At 45.9% G+C, this 14669-nt stretch overlaps 1 protein-coding gene across 3 annotated transcripts in view; it reads right to left on the bottom strand.

The window, feature by feature from the left end:
- The window catches only part of SUSD3 (sushi domain containing 3), a 72351-nt gene that overhangs the window by 33374 nt on the left and 24308 nt on the right, over positions 1-14669 (bottom strand). The window contains exons 2-3 of one of the 3 annotated variants that reach the window (XM_040568153.1): positions 10893-10962; positions 7115-7188 (exon numbers count right to left, since the gene is read on the bottom strand). In XM_040568153.1, the coding sequence (XP_040424087.1) occupies positions 7115-7148 (34 nt within the window). In that variant the 5' untranslated portion in view covers positions 7149-7188; positions 10893-10962. Of the gene's footprint in view, positions 1-7114; positions 7189-10892; positions 10963-14669 lie in introns of those variants that run through there. The other 2 variants (XM_040568154.1, XM_040568157.1) reach the window with 2 other exon arrangements.

Below are 14669 nucleotides of genomic sequence, written 5' to 3'. Positions count from 1 at the left end.
GCTCGCTCCGCTTATTTTACCCTCTCGTTATTATTTTTTTTTCCACATGGATTTTAAAAAAAGAGTCTGCAGGAGCAGATTGGGGAGATGAAATTCCAATATGCACCGAGCCCAGACAGACTGAGAGAGATCCGAGGCTCTGCTGGCAGCGCGAGCGGCGAGGGGCCGAACCCATGGGTACCACGGCTGCGCTGTGCCCGGGCTCGGCGCCGCTTCCCCCATGCTTAGCTGCCAGGGAGGCCGCAGAAATGTTGCGGATATAGAGGGCTGCTATTTCCAGCTCTACAACTGAAACACAGGTTGTAAAAGTAATAGCCACGCTCTAGGAATTTCTTTTTTTTTTTTTTTTTTTTGAAAATTCTGCAGCTTACAAATGAGGTCTGCATTTGCAGTAATGCCAAATACTCCGAAATCCACTTGAAGTCACCAGGAGCGATAGCTCCCACAGTCCACTCCTTCATGCTTGTGAAGCCGGAGGAATACTGAAGGCAGGCAAGTGCCTCAGCGATTTTCTCCTCCAGTCACCGCTCCGAGAGCTGCTATTGCAAGGTCACACACGCCGTGTTACAAGCCAGACCTCCTGTTACATGCACCTCCAGAAGCAAGCTCCAAAGCAGAATGTGAACCCTTCTCTCCTCCTGCTGGCAGCCAGTCTTTCTTCATAATGGAAAGCAAAGCTTTGCCATAACCCAGCAGGGTGGCAGGTCCTGAAAACACCTGCTGAGCGAGCCCCTCCAGCACGGAGCAGCCCTAGGGCCGTGGCTGGAGCCACCCGTGAGGTGACAGCTCGTGCTGCCACCAGCACAAGTCTTGCTGCTGATTTCAGTGGAGGTGGTGGCCAATTACACTGACCCAATTTCTGTAATGCTTACTTAAAGTCCAGCTGTAATAAAAGGGAGTTTTGCCCAAGTAAGGTGTTGCCATCCACCTCTGAACAACGGCAACGTGATTGCACTTTGAGTGCCACCCCTCCCACGCAAATATGCTTTCAATTTAGTGACAAATCTCATCAGTATAACGGGAACACATACAGGAAATTAGGGGGGAAAGAGGAAAGAGCATGAAAGCTTCCATGCTGAATCCCAGTTTACTACAGCGGACCCCTTACTTAGCCTTCAGCACCACTGGAAGCCATGCAGCGCAACTAGACACTTGTTGCCTTTGTGCAGGGGTTGTTTGACTGCTGGATTTCACTAAGCTGCCCTAAGGCACCGTCTTTCTTCTAATCCCAGTTATTAGGGCTGGCTCAAGGCTGCCAAGGGCACAAGACTGCTGAAGCAACACTCCCCATGGCCTCGCTGCCCGCATAGCCCCAGGCTGCAGAGCCCGGCTGCAGGGACAAGCTCCCCATCCCCGGTGCCCAGCCCTCCAGCAGCAGCAGGCTGAGCTCTGGCACCTTCCTCCCCTGCAGCCAGCCCCCTGCCACCTCCTCCTCCTCCCTTTTTGCTGCAGAAGCTGCCTGGCTCCTGCTGAGCATCAGACCCTCATCCCTGAGGCAGCAAAACTGGGTTTTGTCTACCTCACTCAGAAGCTTTGAGCAGGAGGTGTTGCTTGTTCTGTACCTCTCTAAAGGAAGGCCAGTAGCTCTCAGCCGCAGGTTTCTGTTCTAATCAGATAACACATGCACAGGTGTTATTGCTGGAAATCCACCTCAGGCTCAGCAATTAGATTCCTGAAATAAAGTCTAGACCTTTTCAAATGGCAATGAAATCATCTGCTAGGTTGTAAGAAGTGTTAGTGGCCCCAGGGTGCTTCTGAATCAGTGGCGTGCCCCTGCCAAGGGAGGTGGTTCCTCCTTTGGGAGCAGCAGCAGCCCTGAGCACACAGCCTGCCTCAAAGCGTCACCCCTGAGCCTCTGCTGCAGACCACAACATGCTCAAGATCTGGCACCTTTGCAAGAGCAGCAGGAGCCAGGCAATTTACCGCTGTTGTACTCAGCCAAAAAGGGGAAGCAGAGCAGAGGCCCTGCTAGAAAACAGCCTCTAAGGAGGAGCCACGAAGGTCAAATCCTCCCCTGCAAAGAGGAGGCTGCTCACGGCCGCGGGGCTGGAGGCACAGGGCACACTGTCTTAGCAGACAGGACTTGAGAAGGATCAGAAAGGAAAAGCTGGAGGGAGAGGGTTATTAGGAGCAGGTAGGTATCCTTTTGAAAATCTGAAGTTGCCTTTGAATGGGAAGAGTAGAAAATCCAGCAGATTAAATGTGAACGGCACAAAAAGCAGGTCAAGGAGTAGAAGAGCAATTTGCAGAAAGCATCAAAATGAGTAGTAAATTTCTCCTCAAGTGCCCTACAAGCAGGAATTCTGCCAGAGAGCCTGTGGGGTCTTTGATCAGGATATGAAAGAAGCACTAAGAGAAGATAGGGTTATAGCAGAAAAGATAAATTAATTCTTTGCTTACTCGTGATGAAAACAGGGAGGGAAGCCAGAATCCCTCTTTGAAGGGATGCACATGATGGTCTGTAGATGGTAGATGATGCTGTGGACCACATAGGCAAAGAATGATAGCAGGTGGCATTCATCAAGTGGCCAAAAAACCCTCAAGATGAAGCAGGCACATTAATTTTTAAGCCTGATGCATAACATTTCACTTAAAATCTTCTCAATTAGCTAAGGTCTGAAATAGAGCACACAACACCAGCTTTTCAGAAGGATTTCTTTCAGACGAGGCCTCAGAAGCTATTGGCTGGTAAGCCTAAAATCTGCACCAGCATGATAGTAGGAAATGTTTTAGCAAATAAAATCAGTAAAAACATGAATACATTTAATATACTGGGGAAGAGTCAACATGACTTTTACAAATGGAATTAAGTTGTATCTCAAAAATCCTCTGGGGGATGTTTAAAGAAGTCAATAGGACAGGATATAGGGAATGTCTAGCTGATATTTTCTACCTGGATTTTCATAGAAGGGCTTTCAGCAAAACTTCTTCTCAAAGGACTGCAAGCAGCTAGGGCATAACAGGAAAGGATGTAGCCCTAACAGAAAAGTGATTAAAGATGGGAGATAGAGAGCTGCTTTTCACAGCAGAGAGGGGTGATCAAGGGAACTCCTCCGAGCAAGGAAGACAGCATGTGGGGACCTGCGGCATCACTTGTGCCACGGGCCAAGCTGCGTGCCCGGGCCAAACTCCAAGCCAAGCTGTCACAGCTCCTCCACCTGCTCCTGGGCTGCCACCAGCACAGGGCTGACAGCCAGGGGACCGCTCACGGACTGCACCCAAAGCTCTACCTTCCTTCTGCCCAGGAACCCTGCACTTCTCCCTGGGAGATGTGGGCAGATATCGGAGAGGTGCTGGACTTAGGATGGGGCCGTAGCTCAGTAAATTGTATTTCCTTGTGCTGCTGTTAGGTACGGGGCAGTGACACGGGGTGGGGAAAGCACAGCAACATGCAGCTCTGTATATCCCACTGGAGCACTGCCTGGAAACGGTGAGTTAATGTGAAGAGCGGAGGGTTTTGTTCCTTCTGCAACAGAAAAGAATAAACACAGTGCAGCAGGCCAAGTGGCATCAATATACATGCAGTTTTGCCAGTAGCTTGGAAAAACAAACATTCTGAGAACAGCCATTTGTGTCTTCAGTACAAGATAAAATGTTACTGGGTGCACTCGCACGCAAGCCCTCTCCTCGAGCATTGTTCGGTGCTAATCAGCGCAGTTACAGTTAAGCAGACATGGCCTTACACGTTCATGTTTGGTTTGGGATTTGGTGCCTGTGGTAATCTGGCAGATGTCACACTTTCTTTCCCAGCTCAGTTTCTTAAAATTATAATAGAATTATCATTATTTGCTTTTTATTTCCCCGTTTAAATTGTTTGTGCTGAGCCTAGGAATCAGAAAACAAAATAAATGGTAAGAACATGCAAATCCCCAGATCACAAACACGCACACTGCACAGCACCACAGGGCTCAACAGCCCTGAGCCCTGCTATGAATGTGCATGAGCGCAATGCAAACCAGCCTCAGCTGTTCAGAGCCTTCACATTCTCCATTTAAGCCCCAAAACCAGCATTTTAGCCTGTTAGAGATGGTTTTAAGAGGCATGGTATTGGAATAAACACACACAAAGTAAAGGAAATAAATAATGGGGAATTCTTGGAGGAACTGGGAAAGAAGAGACAGAAAGCAAGTGGCTCGTTCAAAAGGAAAAGAATGAAAAAAAGTGTCTGTATGACACTTCCAGGCTTTCAGAAGGACAGAGAAGTCAGAGGACAGTCCACAAAAACTGCCTGACAGCAGGTTGCAGGGGATGCGACGGTGCCTCGACGAGGGATAAGAAAACAGCACGGGCTCACCACAAGCAGGGTCCGTCTGCTGGGAGCTGATGGCAGTTATCTGAGGAAGGGCTGAGCCGCCGAGCCGAGGAGCGTGGTACCTGCAGGGCAGATAGGAGGCCATGGACACCATGCCTGGGGGGATGCAGCAGGCAGAAGCTGAAGAAGAAATGGGTGAATTTCAGGTTCTCCCGCTCCTGGCTACTGGAAATTGGACACTGAAGAAGAGAACTATTTTCACTCCCATCGGGTTTCGAATGGAGCTAAACTCACACCAGGAACCCTTGCCTGAAAACATACCAAAAACCATGGGGCATCCAGATATTGGGGCATTCAGGCTGAGAGGGCAAGAGGGAGGCTTGCTCTAACAAATAGGATATATGTATGTGTGTTTTATTCTTACATTTAAGATCTAAATGTGAAAACAGTTCCAAAAACCAGAAGCTAGTTTAGAAGAAAAGAAACTGTGGGGCATTAAGTAGGCGGATTATATGGAGGAATAAAAATGCAAGCAAGCAGTGGGATTTTCCTCTCTACTTAAGACCTAGAGCTCTTGGAAAGTAGATCTGCTGTGAAAATCAGAGAGCTGTTGATTTTAAACGAAAGCAGCTTTCTGCTGAAACACATCTCCCAGTGCCCTGGCATTACCAACAAGTAGCAGAATTCTATGAGCAAGGGGGAGAAAGATTTGTTTCTCAGCGAGGATGACCCCTTCCCTCCTCGTGGGCTACCAAAAATAGGCAGAAGAAATCAGTGACCTTGCTCAACGACACCTTGTGATCAATATTCAGAAGGGAGCTTGGCTTTCTGCATTAACCCCCCCAACAAGGGTGCTTGTTCCTCAGCTGCTGCCCCTCCTGCCTCGGGGCTGAGAGCACACGAGCAAATGTGGAGGGTTTAAGATGGAGAAGTTGCAAGGCACTGTGCGCGAGGCCAACAGGGTATTGGGTCCCATGCCACAGACAGTTTTTATATAGGGTCACAATGTTATCAACAGGAGTGAGATGGTCTGTTTTAAAGCACACAAAGCAGAGAAAGCTGACAGGCCCATGAATAAACCCAAGGTTCAAGTGATAATTTTTAAATTATCCCACAGAAGATGGGGAAAGCTCACCCCTATTACATGTGAGTGAAAAAATATTCAGGTCAGCAAGAGTTTGGCTTCAGATCACAGCTGAATTTGATCCTGTGCATCTTCAACATGCACAACGTTTTTCACCAAGAAGGCTTCTAAGCAAAGGCATGAAATGCATTCCCGAGTGTACCTATTTTGTTTAAATTGAAACTAAATGCACACCTCTACATCCTGTTTTTTCCCTTCACAACAAAAATAGACGGGACAGACACAATGTATACCTGAAAGTCCAAATTTATACCAGCAAGAACAAGTGCAGCAGTCATCACCTTTGCAGACTCGTTAAAGGAGTTATTTCTCCCCCACAGGACTTGTCAATCTGATTTCACAGACAAGGAAAGTAATTATTAGGATATTTATGCTAATTTTATTTTCCCACCACAAACTACCCCTGGAGTTACAGTCATCCAAAACACATTGTGTGATCTGGCAGTGCTCCAAATCCTGCTGACTTACCTCCCATAATTAGTACCTTTACTTCATTGTATCCACTCAGTCTTTGTACCTCGATTCTCTGTGAAACCTCGGGTGCTTATTTTTAATGAGTACAGCCATGAAGAAAATATATTCCCGACACAAGTTATGAAGAGATAATGTCAGCAACTTCTGAAAGTGCAAGCTATACATTTGCTGGTGGCTGGAGTAAGTCAAGTGGATCCACTCACTCTCCATTTATTACTCTGTATAAAATACAGTTACACTTTATGCAGGCAGCTTTATGCAGGCAGTTTTCTGTAATAACCATTTGTTAGAGCCTACCATGTAAGGCATGAACAGGAGAGCTATAGCTTAAATATTTGGCCTGAAGCAAAAACCTCTTCTATTACTGATGTGCGCTGTTGTTAGAGTCACCTGTATACTAGATTATATTAACAAGTGCTAATAAGTAAGCTGGTCTCAAGTCCATCTAATTCAACCAAGAAGTATCTTCCCTCTAATAAAAAAAGAACAGCAACCTTTCTGACACAAGCCTATCAGGAGCTCAGTTCACAGAAAATATTTCATTCTACAAGTGGTATCACCAAACCAGCTTACTTTGGCTTACTCAGAATTGCTGGGCTTTGGCTACAGCTCACCAACAGCTCCATTCTCATATAAACAGGCAGGGACAGCAAAAGAAGCTAGGATCAACTCCCTGGGCATAAATAAATGAAGTATCCTGCCTCAGCCAGCACAGAAACCCCATGAGGCATCCTGCAGTCCCATGACTAACTGAACTACTGACCTTGATCTGGAAAACTCAGGGGAATACTGGGGCTTTCCAGTGTGTACCAGGCCTTGCAAATGCTCACATTGGGCTGCACCTTTTTTTTTTTAGATTCATTGCAGTCATAAATCCCAAATGTTTCCCAGTTCTCAGCTAGAGTGTGGGGGGAGAGGCAGCCAGGAGATACAACCCGTTCGTCAGGAGAAAACTCAAATTATTAGTTCATTAGCAGCCATACAAGATCCCTTGTGCATGGTCAGCAAGCTTCTTTGGCCCTCTGATCACAGCTGCCTAAACTGATCCCTGCAGCCCCAAGAGTCAAATGGAACATGCTAACACCAGAGCAATATAATGTCATCTGCAAGCCATAACGCAGGCATGAATGAGATAGTAAGGAAATATTTAACCTGAAGAAGGCAAAAAGGCTTGGAGAAGCTTGTCCACAGCCTCCATGGAAATGTTCTCGAGTTTCAAGGAAAGCAGCAGTAGAAAAACTCACCTTTTCCTGGTGTAGTGTTCTTGACTGCAGTCATGGTGGACACCCACAGGATCTCATAGTGCCAGCCTGAAAGACTGGGAAGACAGGAGCACATGAGAGAGAAAATAGCAAACAGATCAGCTAAAACATGTAAAGCCATATATATATGTATATATCACACACATACACACTTAAAGCTAATAAAATTGGATAATAAAGCAAATGCTGAACTTGTCTGCAGAACTTTTCCCCCCCAAAAGCAGGCAGGCCATCTGGTAGAATGCTTAGCTGGCAGGACGTTTCTTCCATGCCAGACATCTCAAGACTCTGAAATGGTTAAGAAATAATGCTGCCGTTGTCAAAAAAGACAGAACTGGCAGGAAGAAGTAGAAGTTATATTTCAGACAACACCAGAAAAATGAAAATGAGTGCCAGTGCGCAAGTTACAATGCTCCTCAGTGACCGGGGACACCAGGTGACACAGCTGTCAAGTGCTCGGACGTGTGAAACTGCACCGCCCCACGACTGCAGGATCCCCGTCTCTTGGCCACAAAGGCAGAGAAAAGAAGGAATAAATATGTGAAATTGTGCATGGTTTGCCAATTCATTCCTACACTGGGGTTCAGGCCAACCACACTCTGCTACAGAGGTCACTGCCAGCTGGAGCTGATTGAATAGCAAAGCACACAAACAAATATAAAAATATTTTCCTGAATTTGAAAAGCACTGAATTCGGCTGGCCACAGTGGGCAGATGCTGCTGCTCCTGCTCGTGAGGGTTTCCCAGACAGTCAAGCTCTGTGAAGCTCTCTGTAAATATGTGCAGTGTTCTTGAAGTTGTCCAAAAGCCTTTCCAGTAAAAATTGCAATCCGGAATATGTTATTTGCTGATTGTTAACTGGCACTGTAGCTTAATTGACACAAAAAAAATTACATTATTAGTGACTAATAACATGACTAGCTTTAGTAACTATTTAAATGAGGGAGAATAAGATAAAAAAAACTTAGAAAGTGAGAGAAGCACTCCCATGTACAATTTGGGATTTTAATGGAAATTGTTTACACCTGTTTAAATTAGATTACAAATAACTTTAATCTATGATATATTAAAATTGCAAGAGAGTTTTCCAAGTACAGCCAGCGATTTGGCTGCTGGAACACATCATTTTTTGGTTGTCTGTTTTGGTTTAGTCTTTAATATGCTGCATTAAGTGAAAAGGCAGTAAAACTGTGTCCTATCTTTGGAGACTGTCCACAGTTGAGTGGTACATGAATACGTCCTAAAAATACCAAGATCTGGACACATTTTGAGCTACCAAGTCAAAATGAAAAACTTTCCATTTAAAAAGCGTGTAAAGCCAAAGTAGCACATTCATCTTTCTTTCATCCTGTAGACACATGACTGACAAAGCTGAAGTTTTATGTGCTGAGATCCTGCACACAATTCCCGCTGCAGCCAGAATTTCTTGCCACTGAGTACTTCTTGTCCATAGAGTGAGCCCTTACGACAACGAAGTCTGTGGAAACACCGTATGGCTTCATCCTTCCCAACAAATTGATCGCTGGGGCTCACACAGGTGGACCTGCTCTCACAGATCAGGAATCTAGTGAGCAATAACCTGGTTGGAAAAATGTATAAACAATCAAGCTTGCCAGAGTTTGAAAACCTGAATGGTTCCAAATCCGCATGAGAACTCAAATCCAAAAGATACGGTTTAAAATTACTAATGCCAAGATCACAAAACTTTGAGACTCCTAAGCTTGCTTTTTTTATTTCTGCACCTGTTTGCTAAGTTCTGTTGTATTGTGAATTGCATTCAGCTACAAATTCCCCCAGCACATTGCTCCGGGCAGGAGCTGGTTCACCGCAGTGCCCATCACAACACCGTCACCATCAGTGCCACCCTGTGCTGCTACATGATCAACACGGAAAAATTCATGCTGGCTTCTGGGCATGGATAAAATCCCAGTGTACTCTTCAGCCAACAACATACGTGGTGCCTAATGATACCATATGTTATCTCCTCTGGTGCTGGCCCATAAGAGATCAGGAGGGAGAACTGCTGACTGGCAGTGGCCTCATCTCAGGATGTATTATGATCACAGGCTGAGATCCCCATCTCTCCCCATCCCTAAACTAGCTTATGTTTGACCTAGCTGCATAAAATGGAACAAACAATCTGAAAAGAGTTGTGAGAAGTACTTGACTTGGTGCTGCCATTGAGGTTAGAAAGTTAAAGCAGAAGAAATAAATTGCTACAAATCCAAAATTATGTGACCACAATTCTAGACCCAATCGAATTTTAGTGGTGTTTCATTGTTTTAAATTCACCTTCCAATTTCCGAAAGAAAAGCTGGAAAACTGCAGACTAATGGAAGTAAAGCATAACCTAAAAATAGAGAGGATATGTATGATCACATAAAGAATTCAGGGAAGGGAACATCTCAGCAACTGAGGAAGTCCATGGAGCAGTTTCAGGGCACCTCTCCTCCTTGTATTGGAAAAGTGATCGTAGAAACCTTTATTCATTTATTCCTCGGGCAAATATTTACTTGTTGTAGTTTTCTTATAAAAAACGACTCTGAAAGAGCTTTTTCAGCCATAACAGAAGTAAACTTCAGCCACCTCAGAGTACTCAGCCCTTACCAGGTGGGATTGGGCAGAGCCAGCAGCAAGATCCCCATCACCGCAGTAGCACAGCACAGCAGAGGGAAAGCAGACCCTGACCCGGGTACATCAGCCAAAGGGGTCTTCCTTTGTAGCTAAGCATAGCTCAAATAAGGCACAGAAGGGACTGACAGTGTTTCCAAGAAAACACAAAACTATGTCAATTTTAATATCATGTACAACTGCATTTAGTACCTACTGCTGCCACCCCAGGATCTTGTCCGAGTGGATTACACCCACAGCAGCTGTGCGTGTACTCTGGGAGTAGGGATGTTTTGTTGGCTACTGATGCTCTCAGCCCTCAAGATAACTGCAGCTCCACCACATTACATGAACACCCCAAGTGCTGAGTGGAAGCAGGACACCAGCTTTGCAAGCACTGAGACAGAGTCAGGCCAGAGGGGATGGCTGCAGTGACCGGCTGCAGCCCGGCCGTCTCCTTGTCTCTGGCAATAATGCCGTCGGTGCAAGTTCCTGTGCAGTCTTAATCTCTATCTTCAATACTTGGCACAAAATTTAGTGCAGCACAAGGCCTAAGTTGCAAGCCTTAGAGTTCCCTCAGAGACAGGAAAAAAACAGAGTCTGCTCACTTACCATACCATCACCCCGGGCTAGGAATCACGCTTCTGCCATATCAGAGACCTTACCAGCAAAGCCTCTCTAGACCAGGAGGTTCAATCTAAATCCCAAATCCAAACAGGCAGTTTATTTCTGTAATTTTAGCTTTTACATCAGTAACAGACCCACTCCTATACGCCTGAAATACTACAATTAGAACTGTATAAAAAATAATTTTCTATAGAGAGAGATGCACACATATAAAAATTCACATTGCATCATCACATACAAATCTCCCATCTAGATTAAGTGCATAAATATTGTGGCACATTTTACACAAAATATTTTGTGCTTGCTTGGTTTTTAAATAGCATAAAAGCAAATTCCCTCAGACTGCAGCACGGATGTTCTGTAAGAGGCTGTTCTACATTTGTAAGAAACAATAAACAGGAGAGAACTGAGAGATGATTTCATATTTTAAAACTAAGTAGAACATAAAGTGAGTATTTCCCCCAGAAGAGCTCTCTTGATTTTAACTAATTCATTATGGTCAAACAAAGGAGAAAATATTAACCTGAGTTCTGTGGGAGTTTTTGCATTCAGCCCAGTTTCTGTGGAGCCCCAGGAGTGGCAGGATGGCACATCTGGAACATGCGGGAACAAAACAGGAGATTTGGAAACATTTTTCTTGCTCACCAGAGGAAAGAGCACTGCAGGCACTCTGCACCCCAACGCAGTTCCGCAGCACTTGTTTACTACGTGTACTTGAAAAAACTAAAAGAAACGGGATTTAAAGGGGACCCCATATGATATTGCTTTAGGGGGATTTTTGCAGAGAATTGCTTGGGGCAATACCCAAGTGCACTGGGTTCTACACAGCTACAGACCCAGTCCTGCAGAAATCCTTCCCTGTGAAGTCCCAGATTCAGGACAGAGCTTGACAATTTCCCAGCAGTATTTAGATGCCATAAACATTGGTTTTCTGTAGACTACAGTCACCTCCAGTGTTCAGAGCCATAAAATCTCTCCTAGATCTGATGTAGCGCAGCATACAACAGAAGACCACTGAGCTCCAGCTACACGCAGCACCTTCTGGCTTTTACTCCTTATTTAAATAACCGAGAAGTTTCTTTACTTCCTGCTATGTTTGTTCTTTCAAGATGACTCCCATATGTCTGTTGCCCTGAGTTCATAGAAAAGAGACTCTCACTCTTAGAGAAGACAGGGAATAAAAGGTGAAATCCCCAAGTGCAGCTGATTGCTGCACATCGCAGCTCCTGTTGCTGGCCCTGTGGCTCTCGGGGACAGTCCAAACCTCAAGGATTTGTTAGGTGTGGAGCAGGCTTCCAGCCCAAACTGCCACAGGTAAGCTCTGACATCCTCTGTACACCCGTTGAGAGATGCAGGTAGAATTACCAAGGCAACTTGCTGGACTGAACCTGCTCCTCCTGCAGTGTGACACCGATTTTGTGTTTTATGCATAGGTTTGTATTCTGTTATTATTCTAAAACCAAGATAACTTCACTTGCACAGTCAGTAATGCCATTTCCATCCCGACATTTTGGCCTCCCATATGGAAACCAAAGACAACAATTGTGATACAGGAGCCTCAGCTGGATACTCTCACAAGTAAGGTGTTTAAAGCAAAACAACCTAAGTTATGCTATTTTGGCATACACATAACATTGGCAACAACCACCAGCCGATAGCTAGCAGTACATGCACTAGGAGACCGAGCAAAGCAGCACTTATTATTCTTCCTCTCCTTCTGCTCTAACTCTGATCCTGAACCTATTTAAACCCGAGTGACACCAAACATTACCAAGGTTAAATTACAAGCCACTGCAGAACCGGAGACTCTTTCTGGTTGCAAGGGATCACGAGAGATCCCCAGCACCCAGAAGTGTAGCCAATCCAACCCTTAAACATCACCAAGCAGTGAGTGCTGGAACAAATACTGAAACAGACACCACAGGCAAGCTCCCCGTGCCTGCATCCCACTTACCTGCTGTTTCCCAGCCTGGCAGCTCAGCACCTGCAGGCTGTTCGCCCATTCAGTATGGCCCTCCAAGGATCCCTCACCTCCCACCAAGTTTCCTTTCTGGTTCATGTTACCCCAAATGCCCGTTCCTACCACGAACTGCCCAGTGATTTACACTGCCATAGGATGGCCACCACCTGCCATGCCTGTTCGGAGAGCTGCTTTGTCCAAAGGCACCCAGTGGGGGAAATCAGTGACACGATCACACAAAGCTACTAGAAAGCAGTGCCATTTAACCAATATATCCCATAGCCAGAGTGCTATGGCACTCAAGATGTCTCTGCCTATAAAGCAGCCTTCCTTTAGTTCTGTTAACGAACCTGCAAACACTGCAGAGATGGTGGCATGCTCCAGCAGGTTCCTGAGAAAGCAGTGGAAGAAATTGCTGAAGATGAAGGCAGGCATTTGACTGCCTTCCAAAGAAAGTAACGTCCCCGAGAGCATCGTGATGTACTCAGCCACTTCCAGCTACACGGGATGAAGGCACGAATGACAAAGTTTCTTCCTAAACGTTTTATTTGCTCTTATTAGTTCCTGAAGATTCATCTCTATTCCCCTACCAGCACTGAGGCAGTTATCTGGAAACTTATCTATAGCTCATGTCAGGAATTTCAGTTGGCAGCAGATTAAGTTGGAGGTGGAGAGACCGAGTAAATGAGGACGTTTTCTTGTATCTTACAGAATCGCTGCCTTTCATTAAAACTGGTATGTCATCACTCCAGCAACCGACGTCCCTGCATTACAGCAGCTCCCATTATTTACATTTCCCAGCACTTTCTTTAGGAGCCCCGCACAGGCCCACTGGCAGGTACAGGTTTTCTTTGTGCCTAGAGAAGCCCTGCTTGCTCTGAATACTGGCTCACCTTATGATTAGCAATCATAATCCGTGGCTTTTACTGCAAGCATTTTACCAGTGATAGTTTTAGATATTAACAAGCTTATCAGAAAGTAACAAAACAGCCAAGAAAGCCTCAGCCTCCCCATCCCACGCAGTTCAAGAGGAGAAATTCTCACTGACAGGAGTCTGCTCTGGCCCCTATTTAGCACGTATCACATTATAGTGCAGTAATCATTTTTCTCTTGCTCTCTGCGAAGTGGGAAGTGAAGTTACCATCGTTCTCCTAACAATGTGAAAGATTAAGGAGTTCATTTCCAAATCGCTGCAATAAAGCACAATTGGCAGGCAGGGTGAGAAGGAGAATAAAAAAAAATTGTACAAGTAGCAGGCTGAAGTAGCAAATTGCACTTTTGAAGCAAGGCATGAGGCTTGGCTATGTGTTTTCCTTAGAAGACTTGGTGGTACCTGTCTTCTGAGGAAACCAGGAACAGGCAGGGGACAGGTAACCTCTGCAGAGCCAAACCCAAGCTGCCACTGCTCCGCACAAAGGGGCTGAGAAGGGGGAGTGTGATTTCCCTCCCCTTTCACACGCCAAACAGCTCCTTCTCACTGGTTTAGTTAGACTATAAATAAAAGTGTCCTGTCATCATCTTTGCTGATCCACCCCCTCTGCTCTCCTTCGGGCTGGCTCTGCCTTTCCTGGATTCCCTGTGCAAGAGCAAGAGCCGAGGGGAAGCTCCTGGGGCTGACACGGGACATTCAGGCAGCGTTTGTCCCTCTGGATCGCCCTCCTCGTGCCAGAAATCCTTCCAGGTCCTCGTGATGGAGCCTTGGACACTGGGTGCCTCCCCCGGGCCCCAGGTGGCTGGCTTTTAGCGGCAGGAGGCACAAAGTCCACTGTTTGATTGAATATTGAATATTAGAGACGTGCTCGGGCAAGGCTTATCATGCCATCTCTACAGAGCACATGATGTGCTGTGCTCTCAGACAGGGGCACAGCCTGCTCCCAGCACAGGTGAGGAGGCAACAACAAAGAGAACAGGCCATTCAGCTGAGCATCGCCTGCATGCAACTGCGGCCAGCTTCATTTGAGTGTTTGTTTCCTTTTTCTTTCCTTCTTAAAAACAAACAAACAAAACCCAGCAACAAACCAAAAAGCAGTGTTTATGTATGCACAGTGTATATGAATGTACCATAGTGTTATACATTTTCACTTGCCTCAAAATGCAGGTTTTTAGCTGGGATAGAAGCAAATGGTTCTTCTGTGCTGTGTCTGACTCGGCCTGAAGCTCCTGCCTAACCCTGGAAGCGAGGTTCCCTCCGAGCTGCAGGAAGCTGGATCACTTGGGAAAACTCCCAGTCGGATGGCGCTGCAGATGCTCCAATTGTCAAGCTCCAAGTCCTTAAATAACATGATAATACCAGGGAAATGGCAAGGGACAAAGACTAATGTGCCTCCTTTTGTCCCGGTT

Source organism: Cygnus olor, chromosome 10, assembly GCF_009769625.2.
Source record: "Cygnus olor isolate bCygOlo1 chromosome 10, bCygOlo1.pri.v2, whole genome shotgun sequence".
NCBI classification, from domain to species: domain Eukaryota; kingdom Metazoa; phylum Chordata; class Aves; order Anseriformes; family Anatidae; genus Cygnus; species Cygnus olor.
This window is presented reverse-complemented; position numbering and strand designations above follow the sequence as displayed.